General features: G+C 34.5%; 1 protein-coding gene across 4 annotated transcripts in view; it reads right to left on the reverse strand.

The window, feature by feature from the left end:
* Window positions 1-16,801, reverse strand: part of Uso1 (USO1 vesicle transport factor) — a 63,962-nt gene that overhangs the window by 38,952 nt on the left and 8,209 nt on the right. For all 4 annotated transcript variants that reach the window (XM_074041990.1, XM_074041987.1, XM_020182906.2 and 1 more), the window contains exons 2-4: window positions 10,952-11,038; window positions 10,805-10,869; window positions 4,598-4,674 (exon numbers count right to left, since the gene is read on the reverse strand). In XM_074041990.1, the coding sequence (XP_073898091.1) occupies window positions 4,598-4,674; window positions 10,805-10,839 (112 nt within the window). In that variant the 5' untranslated portion in view covers window positions 10,840-10,869; window positions 10,952-11,038. The remainder of the gene's footprint in view (window positions 1-4,597; window positions 4,675-10,804; window positions 10,870-10,951; window positions 11,039-16,801) is intronic.

Here is a 16,801-nt window from a genome sequence, read left to right on the forward strand (position 1 = left end):
AGTAAGAGATGGTCCTGTTCCAAGGATGAATGGTTCCTTCTGATTTAAGACTGTCAGTATTGATTCTGACTGTTGACGAGACACTCTACTTTTTTTTAAGACACAGCCACAGGACAGCACTTCAAAAATTTAAAGGAGTGCCCCAAATTTGCTAAGCAATTAAGATAACACACAAAAGCTTTTAGTGGTTATTAAGCTAAAATTACTGTAAACTACTACATTAGTTGTATCTAAAAGTTGTAAACCAAAACTACAACTATGAGAAATAATATCTATTACACATTTAATCAAAGGTATGAGACAAGTAAACCATCCTCTTTCATTAACTTCTGGATACTTGTTACAATAGCTACAGCTGACTTCATTTTTTACATCCTATAGTTTATATATTATATGCTATACTTATCATAACCTGTAAAAGTAAATGACCCTTTGCTATAAGTAAAAGAATAAAAATGAAATGGTCCTTTGTTACCAGAGTAAAAATAAACCTAAAATAGATTATGTAAAAGGAAAGACTACTTTTTAAAGTCCTTATATACCTCTGAAAACTTTTCAGAATTGTTATATGACTGGCTAAATACATATTTGATACATTTATTTTAAAAAAGTTTATAATTGTACTTTTTCCAAAAGTGTAAACATTATTTAAAAACATTTCTGGATCTTTCTTTGGCACTCCATTCCATACCAAGTTCACAAACAATATTATGAAGAACAAAACTGCTTTATAAAAGGAGATATTTTAATGATAGTAGTCCTAATTCAAAGAAAGGGAATAAACGGTAATCTTTTACTTTTAAAATATATAGCCATGCCTATGTATTTTAATGTTTATCTAAATCTTATCAACCAATTATGTAAATTACATAATGTAATAAAGAATTTTAGGTCAGAAAAAAAATTTTACCACAATTTATTCAATTGAAAACCTACGAATACTTAAAAAGGACAGTGAGAAATATTGTACTTCCATTAACTGCATCATACCATATAAATGACAATTTCTGGGGTTTCATTATTTTTTCATCTTTAGTACAGAGAAAAGTAACACCTACCTCACAAGCTTAATTCTCCTATGAGGATAAAGTAAGATAATAGACATGAAAGGACTCTGTGAAATTTAAAGCTCTATACAAATATGAGAAAAAAATAATAGAAAAAACTACTGATCTGTACCATCCAAAAAGGAAACAGCTTGACAAGAGTCAAAGCACAATTCTCTGATTTCAAGTAGGGATTCAAATGTCACAAAAGGTAATGATACATATCTTAGTAAGTTAGTTTCTTTGTTAATTTTTTGTTAGTTATAGTCAACTTTGTTATGTAACATTTTAAATCTACTTTAGATAGGAATATTTCATTCCTCATTTAAAAGAAAATCTCAGAAAACTAGTAAAATAAAAGAAAATAAAACTTGAATGTTATGAGGAAAAGAAATACCACTGTTAAAAGTTAATAGAACTTGAAACAGACCATTAGAGAAAAGAAAAATTTAAAGAGTTGTATGAATTATTGTAAAAAATGTCAGTAATCAGAATATTACTGGGCATGCACTGCTTTAAAGGGACAATATCAATAAGCATGTATGCTCTAAACTGGAATACCTTCTAGTTCTCATTAAATACAGGTAAATATGCATGATATATATGCATGCATATATATATTACATGTACCAAGTTTAAATAAACTAAAACATTTTTCCAGGAAGTAGACACAAATAATTTTGAATACACTGTTCTACCAGAGAAAAAGCTTTAATTTTTTTAAAAGATGTACTAGATAGAATATTTTTGTGTTCTAGATGGTAAAAAGATTTAGTAACTATAAGAGACAACAGCAACATAAGATTATCAGCTATTTCTCTTTAATAAGGAATTCTGATTTGATGAAAAAATCTGCATTTTTATCAGCCAGAATATCATTTGACAGTGTCCTTTTATATTATCAGATATTATGCCTAAAAGCATCATGCGTTTGTAAATGCAATCTTTTACCTTTAACATCATCTGAAAAGTGACAAAAATAAATAAATGAAAAGTAGGTAACAAAGAAAATAGTTTTTTATGTAGATGTATACACATTAAAAAAAAAGCTTTAAAAGGTCAAATAAGCAATACAATCTCTTGGAAAGGAGACTCATTCATTTTAGTCAAATACATGAGATATTCTAAAAGAGAGAAAAGGATATAGAATATGCTATATCTTTAGGGGTATGAGACAAATTTATCATAAATGGCCATAAAATATTCTCAAGATAAAAGAACTCTAAAAATAGTGTTCATTTTGTCAACTACTTAAATGAAACAGTAAAAAAAAAGTATTAACAATAGAACTGAAGGGCACATTTTAAAAATTGACTCGGAACAAGTAGTTTCAGAAGATAATGTCCCTAAGAAAGGTTATTCTAGGAGTGTTTATCAAAAACACTTTTTTGGGCTGGCAGAGTGGCTCAAATGGTAGAGAGTCTGTTTAGTAAGCATGAGGCCATGTTTAATCCCCAGTACCACCCCCCCAAAATTTTTTTCCCACTGTTGATCCAGAAGACTGTTGGATGCTGAATCAAAAATAAAGAGCACATTCCTAGCACCTACTTAAAAAAAAAAAAAAAAGCCCAAATACCTAAAGGAAATTAAAACAAAACAAAAAACAAGTTCTAAGAACTTTCATCTGCTGCACCTCAGATGTATTGAAGGACAGACCGTGGAAGGTCGAGACACTTCTTCTCCCTAGGGAATGCCCGTCTGCATCTGAAAGGCATCTCTGCCCTTAGGCAATGCAAAAAAGTCTATGAAACCCCATTCCCCACCCTGACCCTGGGGATCACCAGTTTCCAGGTCCCCCTGCATTCCCCAATATGCAGTCTTTCTCTTCTCTTCTCTACAAATAAAATCTTTCCGACCTCTGCAAAAAAAAAAAAGTCTTTTTCTTTAACATGTTTGAACCAGTGTGTTGCATCTAATTTTCTCGTCTTAGAAACAATTAAGGGAAGTAAGTATCTTTTTCTTCAAAATATGTTCTTTTGTGTTTTGTATCTAAGTATCATTAGGTGACCAATAATCTCCTCTTTCATGGGTACCAAATTATGTTTACTAAATATTTTTCACCCCAGAGAAATTAATAAAAATTGTAAACTAGAAATTACAGAGAAATAAAATTTGAAGAAGTATATTTAAGCCTAAGGGATTATGGCTATTCAATACAACCTCATTTCAAATTTTCCTATTACTAGGGGTTAACATCTACACAGATTCTTGCTTTAGTTTTATCTTAATGAAATATGAGCAAAGTCAATATACATCTGTATTTCTTTATGTTGTCATATGATTTCAATATAAATTAGATTTATAAAACAAATGAATGTCCTTCTTTCTAAAATAATGAAAAATGTACTGTGTCCTACAGTATGAGGAATGCACTCTTCATCAGTACTGTGAAATGTTACTTGGTGCATATATTTTTGCAATATATAGAAGAAAATGTACAGACATCCAGTCAAGCATCTCAAGTAGTGATAATAAAGTAAGGTAAATGAAGGCTACCTTACTTTACATATCCAAGTGTTTTGAAATGAGAAAGGAATAGGAGGCTGTGCCAAAGAAATGAGTGGATTTCAAACTGATTCAATAATTTCATACCAAATAGACTTAATGTAAGTGAAAAAAAAACAAAAATAAAACATCTTTCTAAATTTAGTAAAATTGTTGCTCTTTATAAGTTAACATAAGTCTTACGTAAAAAGTGTAAATATGATCAGGAAAAAACATCTTCTAACTTTATACTACTTACCAGACAGTAACACACACACACACACACACACACACACACATACCATATATGAAATAGTTTGATTTTCAATGAATAGCCACAAGGGGTTATTTAACTCAGAACTGGTTAATATACATCCTGTCTAATTAGAACCAAATACAAAGAGGGGAAAAATACATTTGAAAAAGAAAGATCTCCCAGCTACTTGGAGATGGAGATTGGGAGGATCATAGTTTTAGGCCTACCAGAGCAAAAAAGTTAGCTAGGTGTGGTGGCATATATCTGTAATCCCAGCTATTCAACAGGCATAGATTGGATGATGCCACAGTCAGGCAAAAAGTCCAAGAACTTATCTGAAAAATAACTTAAGTACAAAAGAACCAGGGCATGGCTCAAATGGTACAGTACCTGCCTAACAAGCTGGAAGCCCTCAGATCGAACCCGAAACAACAACAACAAAAGGAAGCCCTAACAACAAAAAGCATGGTGATACACATCTATAATTCTGGCACTTGGGAGGTCAAGGCAGGAGAATCTCAAGTTCAAAGTCACCCTGGGCTATACAGTGAGACCTTGTCTCTTAAAATAAAATAAATAGAAAAAAAAGGAAGGATCTTATTACATCTCATCATAATTTCCAAACAAATTAGCATCATCCTAGAGTTACTTTTTAAGGAATAGTTTCAATGTTTTCATTGATTTAAAAAAATAATTTAAAAAGAAGAAAAAATCTTATGTATAAACTTATAAAATAAAATCAACTTTATATCAGCAAAATTGGCACAACTCAGTTTTGTAAAAAAAAAACAATAAAATACTGGAAACTTACCTACTTCTTCTTCTTCATCATTAGATATTATATTATACAGTGTGTCCAAAGCATAACCTATTATTTCAGAATCCGAACTGGAAAAAAGAAATTTATTATACTTATACACTGCTGGCTAGAGTGTAAACCATTATAACCAAGTTTATACAGTTATTTAGCAAAACCATATGAAATTCCATTTCTAAAAACCTACTTAAGTATCACTGTAAAGAATGTGTAAAGGGTTGGGCGCCAGTGGCTCATGCCTGTAATCCTAGCTACTCAGGAGGCAGAGATCAGGAGGATCACGATTCAAAGCAGACTGGGGAAACAGTTCATGAGACCCTATCTGGGAAAAATCCATCACAAAAAAAAAAAGGGCTGGTGGAGTGGCTCGAGGTGTAGGCCCTGAGTTCAATCCCCAGAACCAAAAAAAAAAAAAGAAAGTGTAAAGGCTTATCATCTATAATTGTAAAAATTTAGAAACAACCTAAATGCCTAACAATCAAAATTAGAGTATGGCAAATCCATACATATAAAACAGAAATGAAAAAATTGTATTTTCAAAGAATATTTAATGGCATGGTAATTTAAAAAACCATAATATAATGCCAAGTAGAAAAAAATTGAATCAAAAAATTAATGGACGGAATAATTCCATTTAGCAAAATATATTATGTGTATACGTGTGTGTATATATACATATACACATATATATATACACACACATAAAAAAATATATATATGTATATATATAAACTTGTACGATAAACTTTAAAACCACCAAAATTGGGCTGGGGGCATGGCTAAGTGGTAGAGCACTTGCAGGCAGGTGGAAGGTCCTGAGTTCAAACTCCAGCACCACCAAAAACAACAATAAAAAAAAAAAGACAGCAAAATATGGTTAATTTTATGCATGTGTACATCTATATAAAAATAACGTTATCTGTAGATGTGGATGGACTACCCTTTTCTACACTTTATTCTCCTAAGAAAGCATCTCATGGAAAATACATACAACTTGTAAGAGTAGGAAGTATAAGATTCTGTAATTGCTTATAGACAAATTTTGAAATCATATAGGATGATGATAGTACCCTAAGTAGCAAGAGTAAAATACAGGTCTGAAAGATCCAGTGAATGTGATGAAGTCATCAGCAGTGATAGATGAAAACAAAGACAACAGACAAAGAGGGTTACAATCACAGGATGTAAATATTGGATGAACTGGGTTTTTACACAAATTATTATTGTTTTGTTTGTGAGAAATTTTGAAGGGTATCTGACAAGAGAAGACTGAGAAACCAGGAATACAGGAGAACTCCCTCAATATGATAAAGGGTACCTATAAAAACTCCACATGAGAAATTTTGAAGGGTATCTGACAAGAGATGACTGAGAAACCAGGAATACAGGAGAACTCCCTCAACATGATAAAGGGTACCTACAAAAACTCTACAACTCAGAGTTAGCTAGGGATGTAGTTCAGTGGTAGAGAACTTGCTTAGCAAGTACAAGGCCCTTGCTTTGATCCCCATTATTACGCCAAAACAAAACAAAGCAAAAAACCCACAACTGTACATACTGGTGAAAGACTGAATGCTTTTCCTCTAAGAACAAGAATATGACAGCAATGCCCCCTCTTACTACTTCTATCCAACACTGAAATAGAAATTTTAGCTAGAACGATATACAAGAAAATGAAATAAAAGGCATAGATATGGAAAGGAAGAAATAAAACTACACCTATTCTCAGATGAGCTATCTTTGACATAGAAAATTCTAAGGAATCCACTAAAAACTGTATAACTACTAAATTCAGCAGTCACAGAATTCAAGCTCAATATACAAAAATTGAACAATTTGAAAATGAAACTAAGAAAACAATTTCATTTAAATAACATCAAAAAGACAGGAATAAATAAAATTTATTTTAAATTTTACTAAAAAAGGTACCTGATTTGAGAATGGATTCAACACAATTCCTATCAAAATCCTAACTGCCATTTTTACAGACACTGACAGAACAGACTGATCATAAAAAGTTATATGGAAAGGCACAGAATAACCAAAACAATCTTGAACTGGAACAACAAAGTTGAAGGACTTATACTTCCTGAGTTCAAAACTTAAGAACAAAGTCACAGTAATCAAGACTAGAGCTGGGAATATAGCTCAATGGTAGAGCACTTGTCTAATATGCATTAAGGACCAGGGTTAAATCCCAGTATAGAGTGGGGGATGTGTGGCACTGGGATAAGAACAGACATATAAACCGGGGGCCTGTGGCTCACGCCTGTAATCCTAACTACTTAGGATTAATCTTTATTAATCATTATTCAAGATTAGACTGGGCAAATAGTTTGTAAGACCCCCATCACCAAAATAACCACAGCAAAATGGACTGGAGATGTGGCTCAGTGGCAGAATGTCTGCTTTGCAAGCACAAAGACCTGAGTTCAAACCCAATCCCACCCAAAAAAAAAAAAAAGGGAAGAAAAAGAAAACACAAATAGCTCAACTAAATAGAATGGAAAGTCTATTCTATTTAGTTATTCTAATTAGTTAATGGAAAGAAACAGTAACATTTATTTCAACCGAGACCATTCAAAGAGGAAGAAAAGTTTCTTTAACAAGTGGCACAGGGTCAGTTAGAGACCTACACATGAAAAGAATGAAATTAGATCCCTCATATAAAAATCAACTCAAAATGAATGGAAGACCTAAACGTAATGGCTAAATTTTGTATTAGGATTTTTATTTTTTTTAAAGGTAGGACACCAAAAGCACAACAAAAAATAAAATTGGAGCCGGGTGCTGGTGGCTCACATCTGTAATTCTAGCTATGCAGGAGGCAGAGATCCAGAGATGATCACAGTTAGCAGTCAGCCAGGCAAATAGTTCCTGAGACCCTATTCTGAAAATACTTAACAGAAAAAGGACTGGTGAAATGACTTAAGGTGTAGGCCCTAAGCTCAAGCACTGGTACCACAAAAAAAATAAATAAAGGATAAAACTGGACTTCATCAAAATTAAAAACTTTTGTGCTTTAAAGGACACAATCAAGAAAGTGAAAAGCAATCCACAGAATTAAAGAAAATATCTGAAGACAATATATCTAAAAAGGGACTTATATCCAGAATAAATAAAAAACTACTATAACTCAATAATAAAAGATGACTAAACCAATTTAAAAAATGGGCAAACTATGAAAACAAATGTCAGTAACAGATATTAAAATTGTCAGTACACACATGAAGAGATGATCAACATTATCAGTCATCAAGAAAACGCAAATCAAAACCACAATCAAAAAATGAAATTAAGAAATACCAACTTTTGGTGTTAGGAATTCTAGCTAAGTCATAGTACTTGCCTAGCAAGCACAAGGCCCTGGGATCAATCCCCAGTTCCTTGGGAGAGGGAGAATATCACTTTGTATCCACTAGGATGGCCATTTAAAAAAAAAAAAAGACAAATCTAGCATGGTGGTACATGCCTATAATCCCAGCCACTTGAGAAGCTGAAGCAGAAGGATTACAAGTTTGAGGCCTGCCTAGGCAGCCCTGTCATAAAATAAAATAGGGATAAAGGGATGTGGGTCTGGCTCAGGTGGTAGAATGCTTGTCTAGTAAGTGCAATTCTCTGAGTTCGAACCCCCAAATAAATAACTAAATAAACAAATAAAATAAAATAAAGGGCTGGATGTATAGGTCAGTGGTAGAGCACTTGCCTAGTATGTTTGAGGTCATGGGTTTCAATCCCTAGGACCACACACACACACACACAAAACAGCAAGGAGAACTTAAGGTCCCTGGGTTGTTAGAGAGTTTGGTGAATGTGCTGTAGTATTTTGACCAAGGTTATGAAGCACCTGGCATGTGCTACAGCACTGGTGGAAGAAGAAATCTGCAAGATGTGACCTAGTAAGCACTACCCAAGCTACATGACAGCCCTGGATTTTTCTGCTTATGAAACTGACATAAAGAGAAATTCCACAACCAATGGAAGTGCTCACATAGTATGAAAGGATATGAATGTCCAGCCTGTCTCAGGAAAGTGACCATTACTGCATGGCAAGAATGTGGCCCCATGAGAGCATCAAACAGTTCAAATTGAGATCCTGGAACTAACGCCACAGCATTACCTGGAAAGTATATAATGATACTCTATTTATATGATTGAACATGCACAGAAAAAGCTTTAGAAATTAAGGAAACATATTCAAGATTTAAACTGTCAGCAAAAGAACATGCAATTCATAGCTGGATCTAAATTGAGACTATTGGAGTCAAACTGGGTCAGCAAAAACTATGAGACTATAAGTTGGGTGCTAGTGGCTTACTTCTGATATCCTAGCTGCTCAGGAGGCAGAGATCAGGAGGATCTTGATTCAAAGTCAGCCCCAGGCAAATAATTTGTGAGACCCTATCTCAAAAACACCCAGTACAAAAAAACCCAGAGATGGTGGAGTGGCTCAAGTGTTAGAGCCCCTGCTTAGGAAGCGTGAAGCCCTGAGTTCAAACCACATATTGCCAAAAAGAAAAAAATTATGAGACTATGCTGTGAATAATACAGTCCTGACATCAACAATGCTTTTATTCAAATGTATTAAGCTTATTTGGTTTTGAAAAGGTAGTCGATATCAGCTATACTATCTGGGGAAAAGGAAGAAAGATCCTAAGTAGTTTAAGCAAACAGGTACTACACTATAACTGAAAAGGGGGCTATGATATTAGACAGATTGGAAATACCCAGATCCTTAAAAAGCTTACATTCTTTGCTTCAGGTAATTTGAGTTTCACACTATACTGAGCTAGTGAAACACACTAAACACAGTAAGTGATAGAGAACAGAGGCAAAGGAAATAGTTTTTGAAGGTGGTGGTAGTTTTAAACTATGTCCAAAATTCTTTGATATGATGCTTTTCAAAAGGTAGGACCTAAATTAACCTCCTCTTAAGTTTAGGCAGTACTTATTAACTTACTTCTGACAACTGGAATGTGGAGGAATGAAGTGTATATGCCTTGTGAGACTAAATCATAACAAGCATTTTGGCTTTCTCTTTGTTCTCTAGGATCACCGGCTCTACAGGCAGATACCATACCATGAAGATGTTCAAGCATCCTACAGAGAGCCGCAAGGTGGCCAAAAACAATGGGAGTGAGCCATCTTGCAATAAGATCCCCCTGCCCCAGGCAAGCTTTCAGAAGACAGTCCTGATTGATATTTTTACTGCAACCCCATAACAGACATTAAATCTACCTAGTTAAACTGCTCCTCAATTCCTGAGCACAGGAGCTGTGAGGTAATAAATAGTTCTTGAATCACTACATTTTGATGTTATGGTTCGCATTATTTACACAGTAAAAGATTATGAAAATGGTTTGTGTGATGGATATACTAAGTGCCAGAATTAAGGATAACAAAACAGAGAGAGAAAAATCGTGTATATTCCAGTTTTTCTTTGGTCTACAAAGGTACAATGGGTTAAGTAGAGGGATGAATTCAGCATGAATCTTCCAATTTCTGGCTTAAATGGAGAGGTACTGCTTACTGGGATGACTCAGGGAAGCAGGCAGTTGAAGTGGGCAAAGAGGGGTTAGGAGCAGGAGGACCAGAGATAAATGAACTCTGAACATTTTGAATTTGAGGTCCTATGAGGGATCTTGGGATGGTAGAAATAATGAACAACTAATGCATAAAAGACATATTTGACCAGAGGTAAGATATAAAAGCTATCAATGCATAGTTAATTAAAACTAAAGATGCAGATAAAATCTCCTAAAAAGAAATTGGAAGAGCTAAACATAGGCTGAGTCATCTTTCTTTGAGGAGACAGCAGATTTAACACTTTGCTCTTACTTGCACGTTGTATTTCTCTAAAAAAAGGAAGTCTACATAACTGACATACCATAGTATTTACATTGTATTATTATACAGAGTAGTCTTTCTAGGTGAGTAACAAAACATCCATTTGCTCAGTTTAGACCCCAAATCTTAAGTCTTTAATTAGCAGTTACTTCATCTTATTTTTATATCTATCCTAATGATTGGCCCAGTGGCTTGTACCTGGTGTTCAATAAATATTATTGAAATGACAACTGAGAGTAAAAACTTAATAGCTTTAGTATGTCAATATTCTCTGGAATAATGATGTTAACTCTAACACAATTAACTACAAGTTCAAGAAAAATTGAGGAAAAAAGTCATTCGATAAAGACTTACCGATCTGTTTGTAAAACATGGATAAGATGTTCCATAGCCTGGATTCCTACTTCCAAGCGGTATTTCTGCACATAAAAGAAGAAAAATGCTATTAAAAGAATTTATATCCAACTTAGAAACCTTAATAATTTATAAAATGTTACAGACCTTGGATAACGATTTGAGAGCACGCACAGCATTTCTTCGATCATCCAGTAAAGTAGATGAAGCTACTCGATCACAAAGCTTTTGAATCTATCATAGAAAAACAAAGTAGCATTAAGCAAATAAAAAGAAACCATGAAGTTTTGTTTCCCAAATTTATACTATCTAATTTCAGGGAAAGAAATCAGCATTGAGGAAGTGGTCTTTCACAAATCTAAACATTTATGTAGTATTGTCTCTTCACAGAGATCAGTTTTTCCACTGACTTAAAAAGTGGAAGGGGTGAAGAAGTAGCCAAATAACTCATGTAAGTTGAGGAATTAAGAGAAATCAGTGGTACAACAGAGCTTTGCACATGTGCCTATCACGACTGCTTAAACCAAAAAGGAGGCAAATTCCAACAGTGGTATGGGAGAAGACAGAAAGGTATTTCAAAATTTTAAAACAATTATTTACATCATAATTTTACTTGAACATTTTGACTACATATTTGAATAAGAAAAGTCAATACTGTACATTACAATTTAAAAATTTTAAGTATCTCAAAATCTATAAAGATGAAATGTTTCTATTTTAAAACAATAATTTGTTGGAATTAAAATTCAAACTGAATTTAAAAATAAACCTTGGAGAATTATTTACAATATGAAAAACCTGGACAAATGTTCATTGAAACATTAGAAAAAAAGCTAAATAAATTCCAATATATTCTCTGGTGGAATACTACAAAGCTATTCAAAATAATTAACTATACAGACATAAAAATGCCATGATACAATGAATTACTGAGGGAAGAAAAAGAAGTTGTAAAACTACATGTCAATTAGGACCCAATGAAGCAAAAGTACCAAGTTGTTTATAAAACTGCATTAAAAAAGAATTTGGAAATCTAGGACTGTAAAACTTCTGGAATTAAGCACAGGAGAAAAAGCTCTGTGACCTTTGTTTGGGCAAAGAATTCTCAGATGTACACTGCTTCCGCTATTTATAAGATGCCGTTAAGAAAGTGATAAACCACAAACCAGGTAAAAATATTTGAAAACACCTGATGAAGAATATATGTTTAACAACCACTGCAATGAGGATGGGGGGAGTGAATAGTATCAAAATAAGTTATGTAAAAATAAACCACTATATTCAATTCTTTTTAGCTTGGTATTTTAAGCTATTACATTTTTTTTGGGGGGGGGTATGGTACAGGATGTGAACTCAGGGCCTCAACTTGCTAGGCAGGTGACCTGCCATTTGAGACACTCTACCAGCCCTTTTTTGTGTTTGTTATTTTTGAGATAAAGTCTTGAGAGCTATTTGTCTGGGCTGGCTTCTAGTTGCAATCCTCATCTGTCTCTAGAGTAGCTAGGATCATAGGCATGAGCCATCAGTGCCCACTGTTAAGTTATTATATGTTCTTCAATGACTGTTCTTACAACGATTCTATACATGAGATTTTTGGCATATCACACAAATGTTTGCACCTCATGTATCTGAATTAATGGTATTTAAATACATGTAACAGTGTTTCCAAATTATATTTTGCAATTTACAGTGTACCAGAAAACAGTAACAGATTTTCTGTAACAGACCAGGTGGGAAACATAGGATTATATAAAACTAAAGTTTTCTGCAGTGTTGGCTTTCTAAGAGACTTTACTATGCTGATCTCCATTTCTCTACATTATAGACTAAGTATAATATAAAGCCTAGCCTCACTCTTCTTCTTAACTGCTCACATTTAGAAATGACTCTTGCACTGCACTTACCTCCATAATAATTACACTGAGTTTTCAAATAGAAATAATTATATATATTTGGCAGTACTGGGGTTTGAAATCAGGGCCTCAAACTTGTTAGGCAGGTACCCTACCACTTAAGCCATTCTGCCAGCCCTGTTTTTTTTTTTTAATGTTGGATATTTTCAAGGTAGGGTCTCGCAAACTATTTGCCCTAGTTGTCTTCAAACCTTGGTACTCCTGATCTCTGCCTCCTAAGTAGCAAGGATTACAAATGTAAGCCACCGGTGCCCATCTCTACTATAATGTTTTATGATTAGAAAAAAACTGCTTAACTATCTCTTGAAAACATGACTCTTATTTTCAATTTAAAGAATGTGAGTCAAAAATAGTTTTCCTGAATAGAACTGGGTATTGTACATCTTTTGTTAGTTTTTTCCAAAGGTAGTTTATAATTGATACTATGAATGGGAAACTGTTTCTAGGCATTTTCTGCTTCAGTTTAGCCTGAGATCTGAAATATTGTTTCTAGATATGGAATTTTTATCTCCCTTGAAGTACTTAGTTCTAAGACTATGCATGACTGAACTCCAGCTTCAGCTCCTTTTCGGTTGGTATAGGTGGATTTGTGTCAAAATATAAATTTCCTTATCTGGAAGTTTTTCAGTCATTATGTATTGAGTTTGGAAATATAAAAGCTATTTGATATTGGTGGGAAGTTTGGGGGTTTGTTTTATTCTCAGTCTTTGAGTTCTAAGCAAGCTAATATTTGAGCCTTGTTAATTTTTTAAAAAGCTGTGAAATACATAAACAAAACCTTAAACTCAACCATGAAGCTAAATACATGAAATTAAAATAGCAATGAGATTTTGTCTATTAGAGTCACAAATATTCAAAAATAATACTGCCACATACTAAGTGATTCCATTTCTATAAAATACAAAAATATGCAGAACCAAACTATGCTATTCGGAACAATTATAATAGTTATTCTTGGGTGTGGGCAGTGACTGAATGAATGAAGCACAAAAGAGGATTTCTGACATACTGGTTATGTTCAGTTCCTTAACCAGAGTTAAGAGTATGTTGAAGCTATGAAAATACACCGAGGTTTTCATATATGACAGGTACACTTTTCTATATTCTTCAGTAAAAAGGATTTTAATAGTACTCGGGCTGGAGATATAGTTCAGTGATAGATCACTTATTTAGCATGCATAGGGCCCTGGATTTGATCCCTAGAACACCCCCCCAAAAAATCTATTAAGGACAGAAAAAGATATAAATTAACGAGTCTGCTCATATTCTCAAGAGTGAAGGTAACCTAAGAAGGTGACAATTTGTCAAATGTTAAATCTAAAAATTTGGCCAGGTACTTCTACTTTAGCAACTTAGCCTTTAAAAACCCACCCACGCTATATCCTTTGTAGCAATACTAATAGTTTAAAAAGAAATCAAAGTGTTCACCCATAAATCAGAGAACTACTGCACATTCATTTTGCACCTGATAAATGAATGAAGCAGATTCCTATGTTCTGTCATGACAAGATGTCCAAGACATTAAGTTAAAAAAAAACACACTGAGGACTGGGGTACATGTAGCCCCATAGTAGAGTGCCTCCCTAGCATTAGGAGGCCCTGGGCTCAATCCTCAGCATTGGAAAAAACAAAACAAAACGCTATTGTATATGAAGCAGGAGCTTATTTTGGTTTAAAACTGTAACACTTAAGCTGTATGAATCTGCACAGAAAAAAATTCAGACTATATACCATATTGTTTTTTGGTGGGCTGCTAAAGTGTTCACTTTTTACATTATTTCTGACACATCTGTCTTTTGATAATGAACAGGTATTACTTATGTGTGTGTGTGTGTGTGTGTGTGTGTGTGTGTGTGTTGGGAATCAAATCCAGGGACTCATGCACACTAAGCACATACTTTACCACCAATTTAGACACTCCCCACCCCCAACCCAGGTATTTTGTGGACAAAAAAGACTTGTTATGAAATAAAGTGGGTTTTTAAAAATTTCCTTTATTCATATGTGCATACAATGATTGGGTCATTACTTCCCCCTTCCCTAAAGTGGTTTTCTGATTTATTGGAGTTCCTAGGATGGTCTCATGGCTAACTTAACTCATCTTTTTAAGATGCTACCTTCATTCTTATGCTCAAAACAAAATGCAATCAGCTATTGGTAAAAATAAGTTACCACAACAAAAATATCCTCAATTGGCTCCCACTGCCAAAAGGATAAAGTCCAATTTGTAGACTAGAATGTACAGCCATTAAACACATATTGAGCCAGGTGCCAGTGGCTCATGTCTGCAATTCTAGCTACTCAGGAGGCAGAGAACAGGAGGATCGTGGTTTAAAGCCAGCCCGAGCAAATAGTTCCACGAGACCCTATCTTGAAAAACCCTTCACAAAAATAGGGCTGGTAGAGTGGCTCAAGGTGAAGGCCCTGAAATCAAGCCCCAGTACTGCCAAACACACAACACAAGTGCACATTACACATGTATTTGTTCTTATGCTAACCAAAGTAAAATATGGTCACAATGAGCTTGTTCAAGCAGCCAGCCATATAAATAGTTACAAATATGTATTCTTTAAGCATAAAAAAGTAGTCAATTCTCTATGGAAGTAAAACTGTTTAAGAATGACATATTGCTCAGCATCAGTGGCTCATGCCTATGATCCTAGCTACTTTGGAGGCTGAGATTGGGAGAATTGTGTTTTGAGGCCAGCCTGAGCAAATAGCTCATGAGACCCCTCCATCTCCAAAATAATCAAGAGCAAAATAGACTGGAGGTATGACTCAAGCAGTAGAGTGCATGCTTTGTGAGCATGAAGCCCTGAGTTCAAACCCCAGTCCCACCAAAATAAATAAATAAAAATGGTATATTAATCTTGAATCAAGAAGGAACATAAGTAATGAGTTAAAGGGTACATCCTTCACCAAACTACATGGGGATGGACTTCCAGGGACAGAAAACAATTTATTTCATAATTGTTTACACATTTTTAAATTTAGAAAATAGCATTTCACAGAGTAAGAGAACTTATCTATGAGATTTTGAACTTTATATGAATCAGTTTATATATTTTCACACACACATATATGTTCTACTGAAGTTAATACATCAAAGGAGAACCTTTTAAAATATGAAAACTGTCCCTCTTTTTTTGTTTTTGGTGGTATGAAGCTTTGAACCTGTCTAGGCTTGCTAGACAGGTGCTCTATCACTTCAGCCCATACCTCCAGCCCGAAAACGTTCCCTTTTATAATAATTTTAGGGGAGAGGTCTTTTTTTTTTTTTTTTTTGTCTTTTCTTTTTTTGGTGCTGGGATCGAACCCAGGGCCTCACGCATGCTAGGCAAGCGCTGTACCACCGAGCTACATTCCAGCCCTTATAAAAATTTTAAATCACTGTTATTTCTGGGATGATTAACCAAAAATAATATGGAAAAAAGAATACCCAAGATTAAACTGTTAACTAAAAAAGATTTACTTCTGCTGTGCACAGGTTGCTGATGCCTGTAATGCTAGCTACTCAAGAAGCAGAGATCAAGAGGGCTGCAGTTTGAAGCCAGCCAGGGGCAATAGATTGTGAGACCCTATCTAGAAAAAAACCAAACACAAAACAGAGCTGGTGGAATGAATCAAGTGGTAAGAGTGCCTGCCTAGTAAGCTTGAGGACCTGAGTTCAAACTCCAGTGGGCCCCCTTCCCCCCCAAATTTATCTCCTAATACATTCACAAGTACCTGCTTCAACAGGCTCTAATAAGCAATCAGGTTTTTTTTTTTTTTTTTTTCTGTATGATGTAGTTGCAAAACGTACCTTAGAAATAGTAAAATTAGCCAGTTGTGGTGGCTCATGCCTGTAATCCCAGTTACTTGGGAGGTGAAGATATGGTTCAAAACCAGCCTGGGCAAAAAGCTCACAAGACCCCATGTCAACCAATGGCTGGACACAGTGGTGTGCACTGGTTATCTAAGCTATTTGTGGGAACACAGACAGAAGGATTATTGTCCAGGCCAGCCAAGGCATAAAGCAAGAACTTCTCTCAAAATTAACCAACAGAGTTGGCAGAGTGACTCAAGAGGTAGCATGCCTTCCTAG

This window comes from Castor canadensis, chromosome 9 (genome assembly GCF_047511655.1).
Source record: "Castor canadensis chromosome 9, mCasCan1.hap1v2, whole genome shotgun sequence".
In the NCBI taxonomy this organism is placed as follows: Eukaryota; Metazoa; Chordata; class Mammalia; order Rodentia; family Castoridae; genus Castor; species Castor canadensis.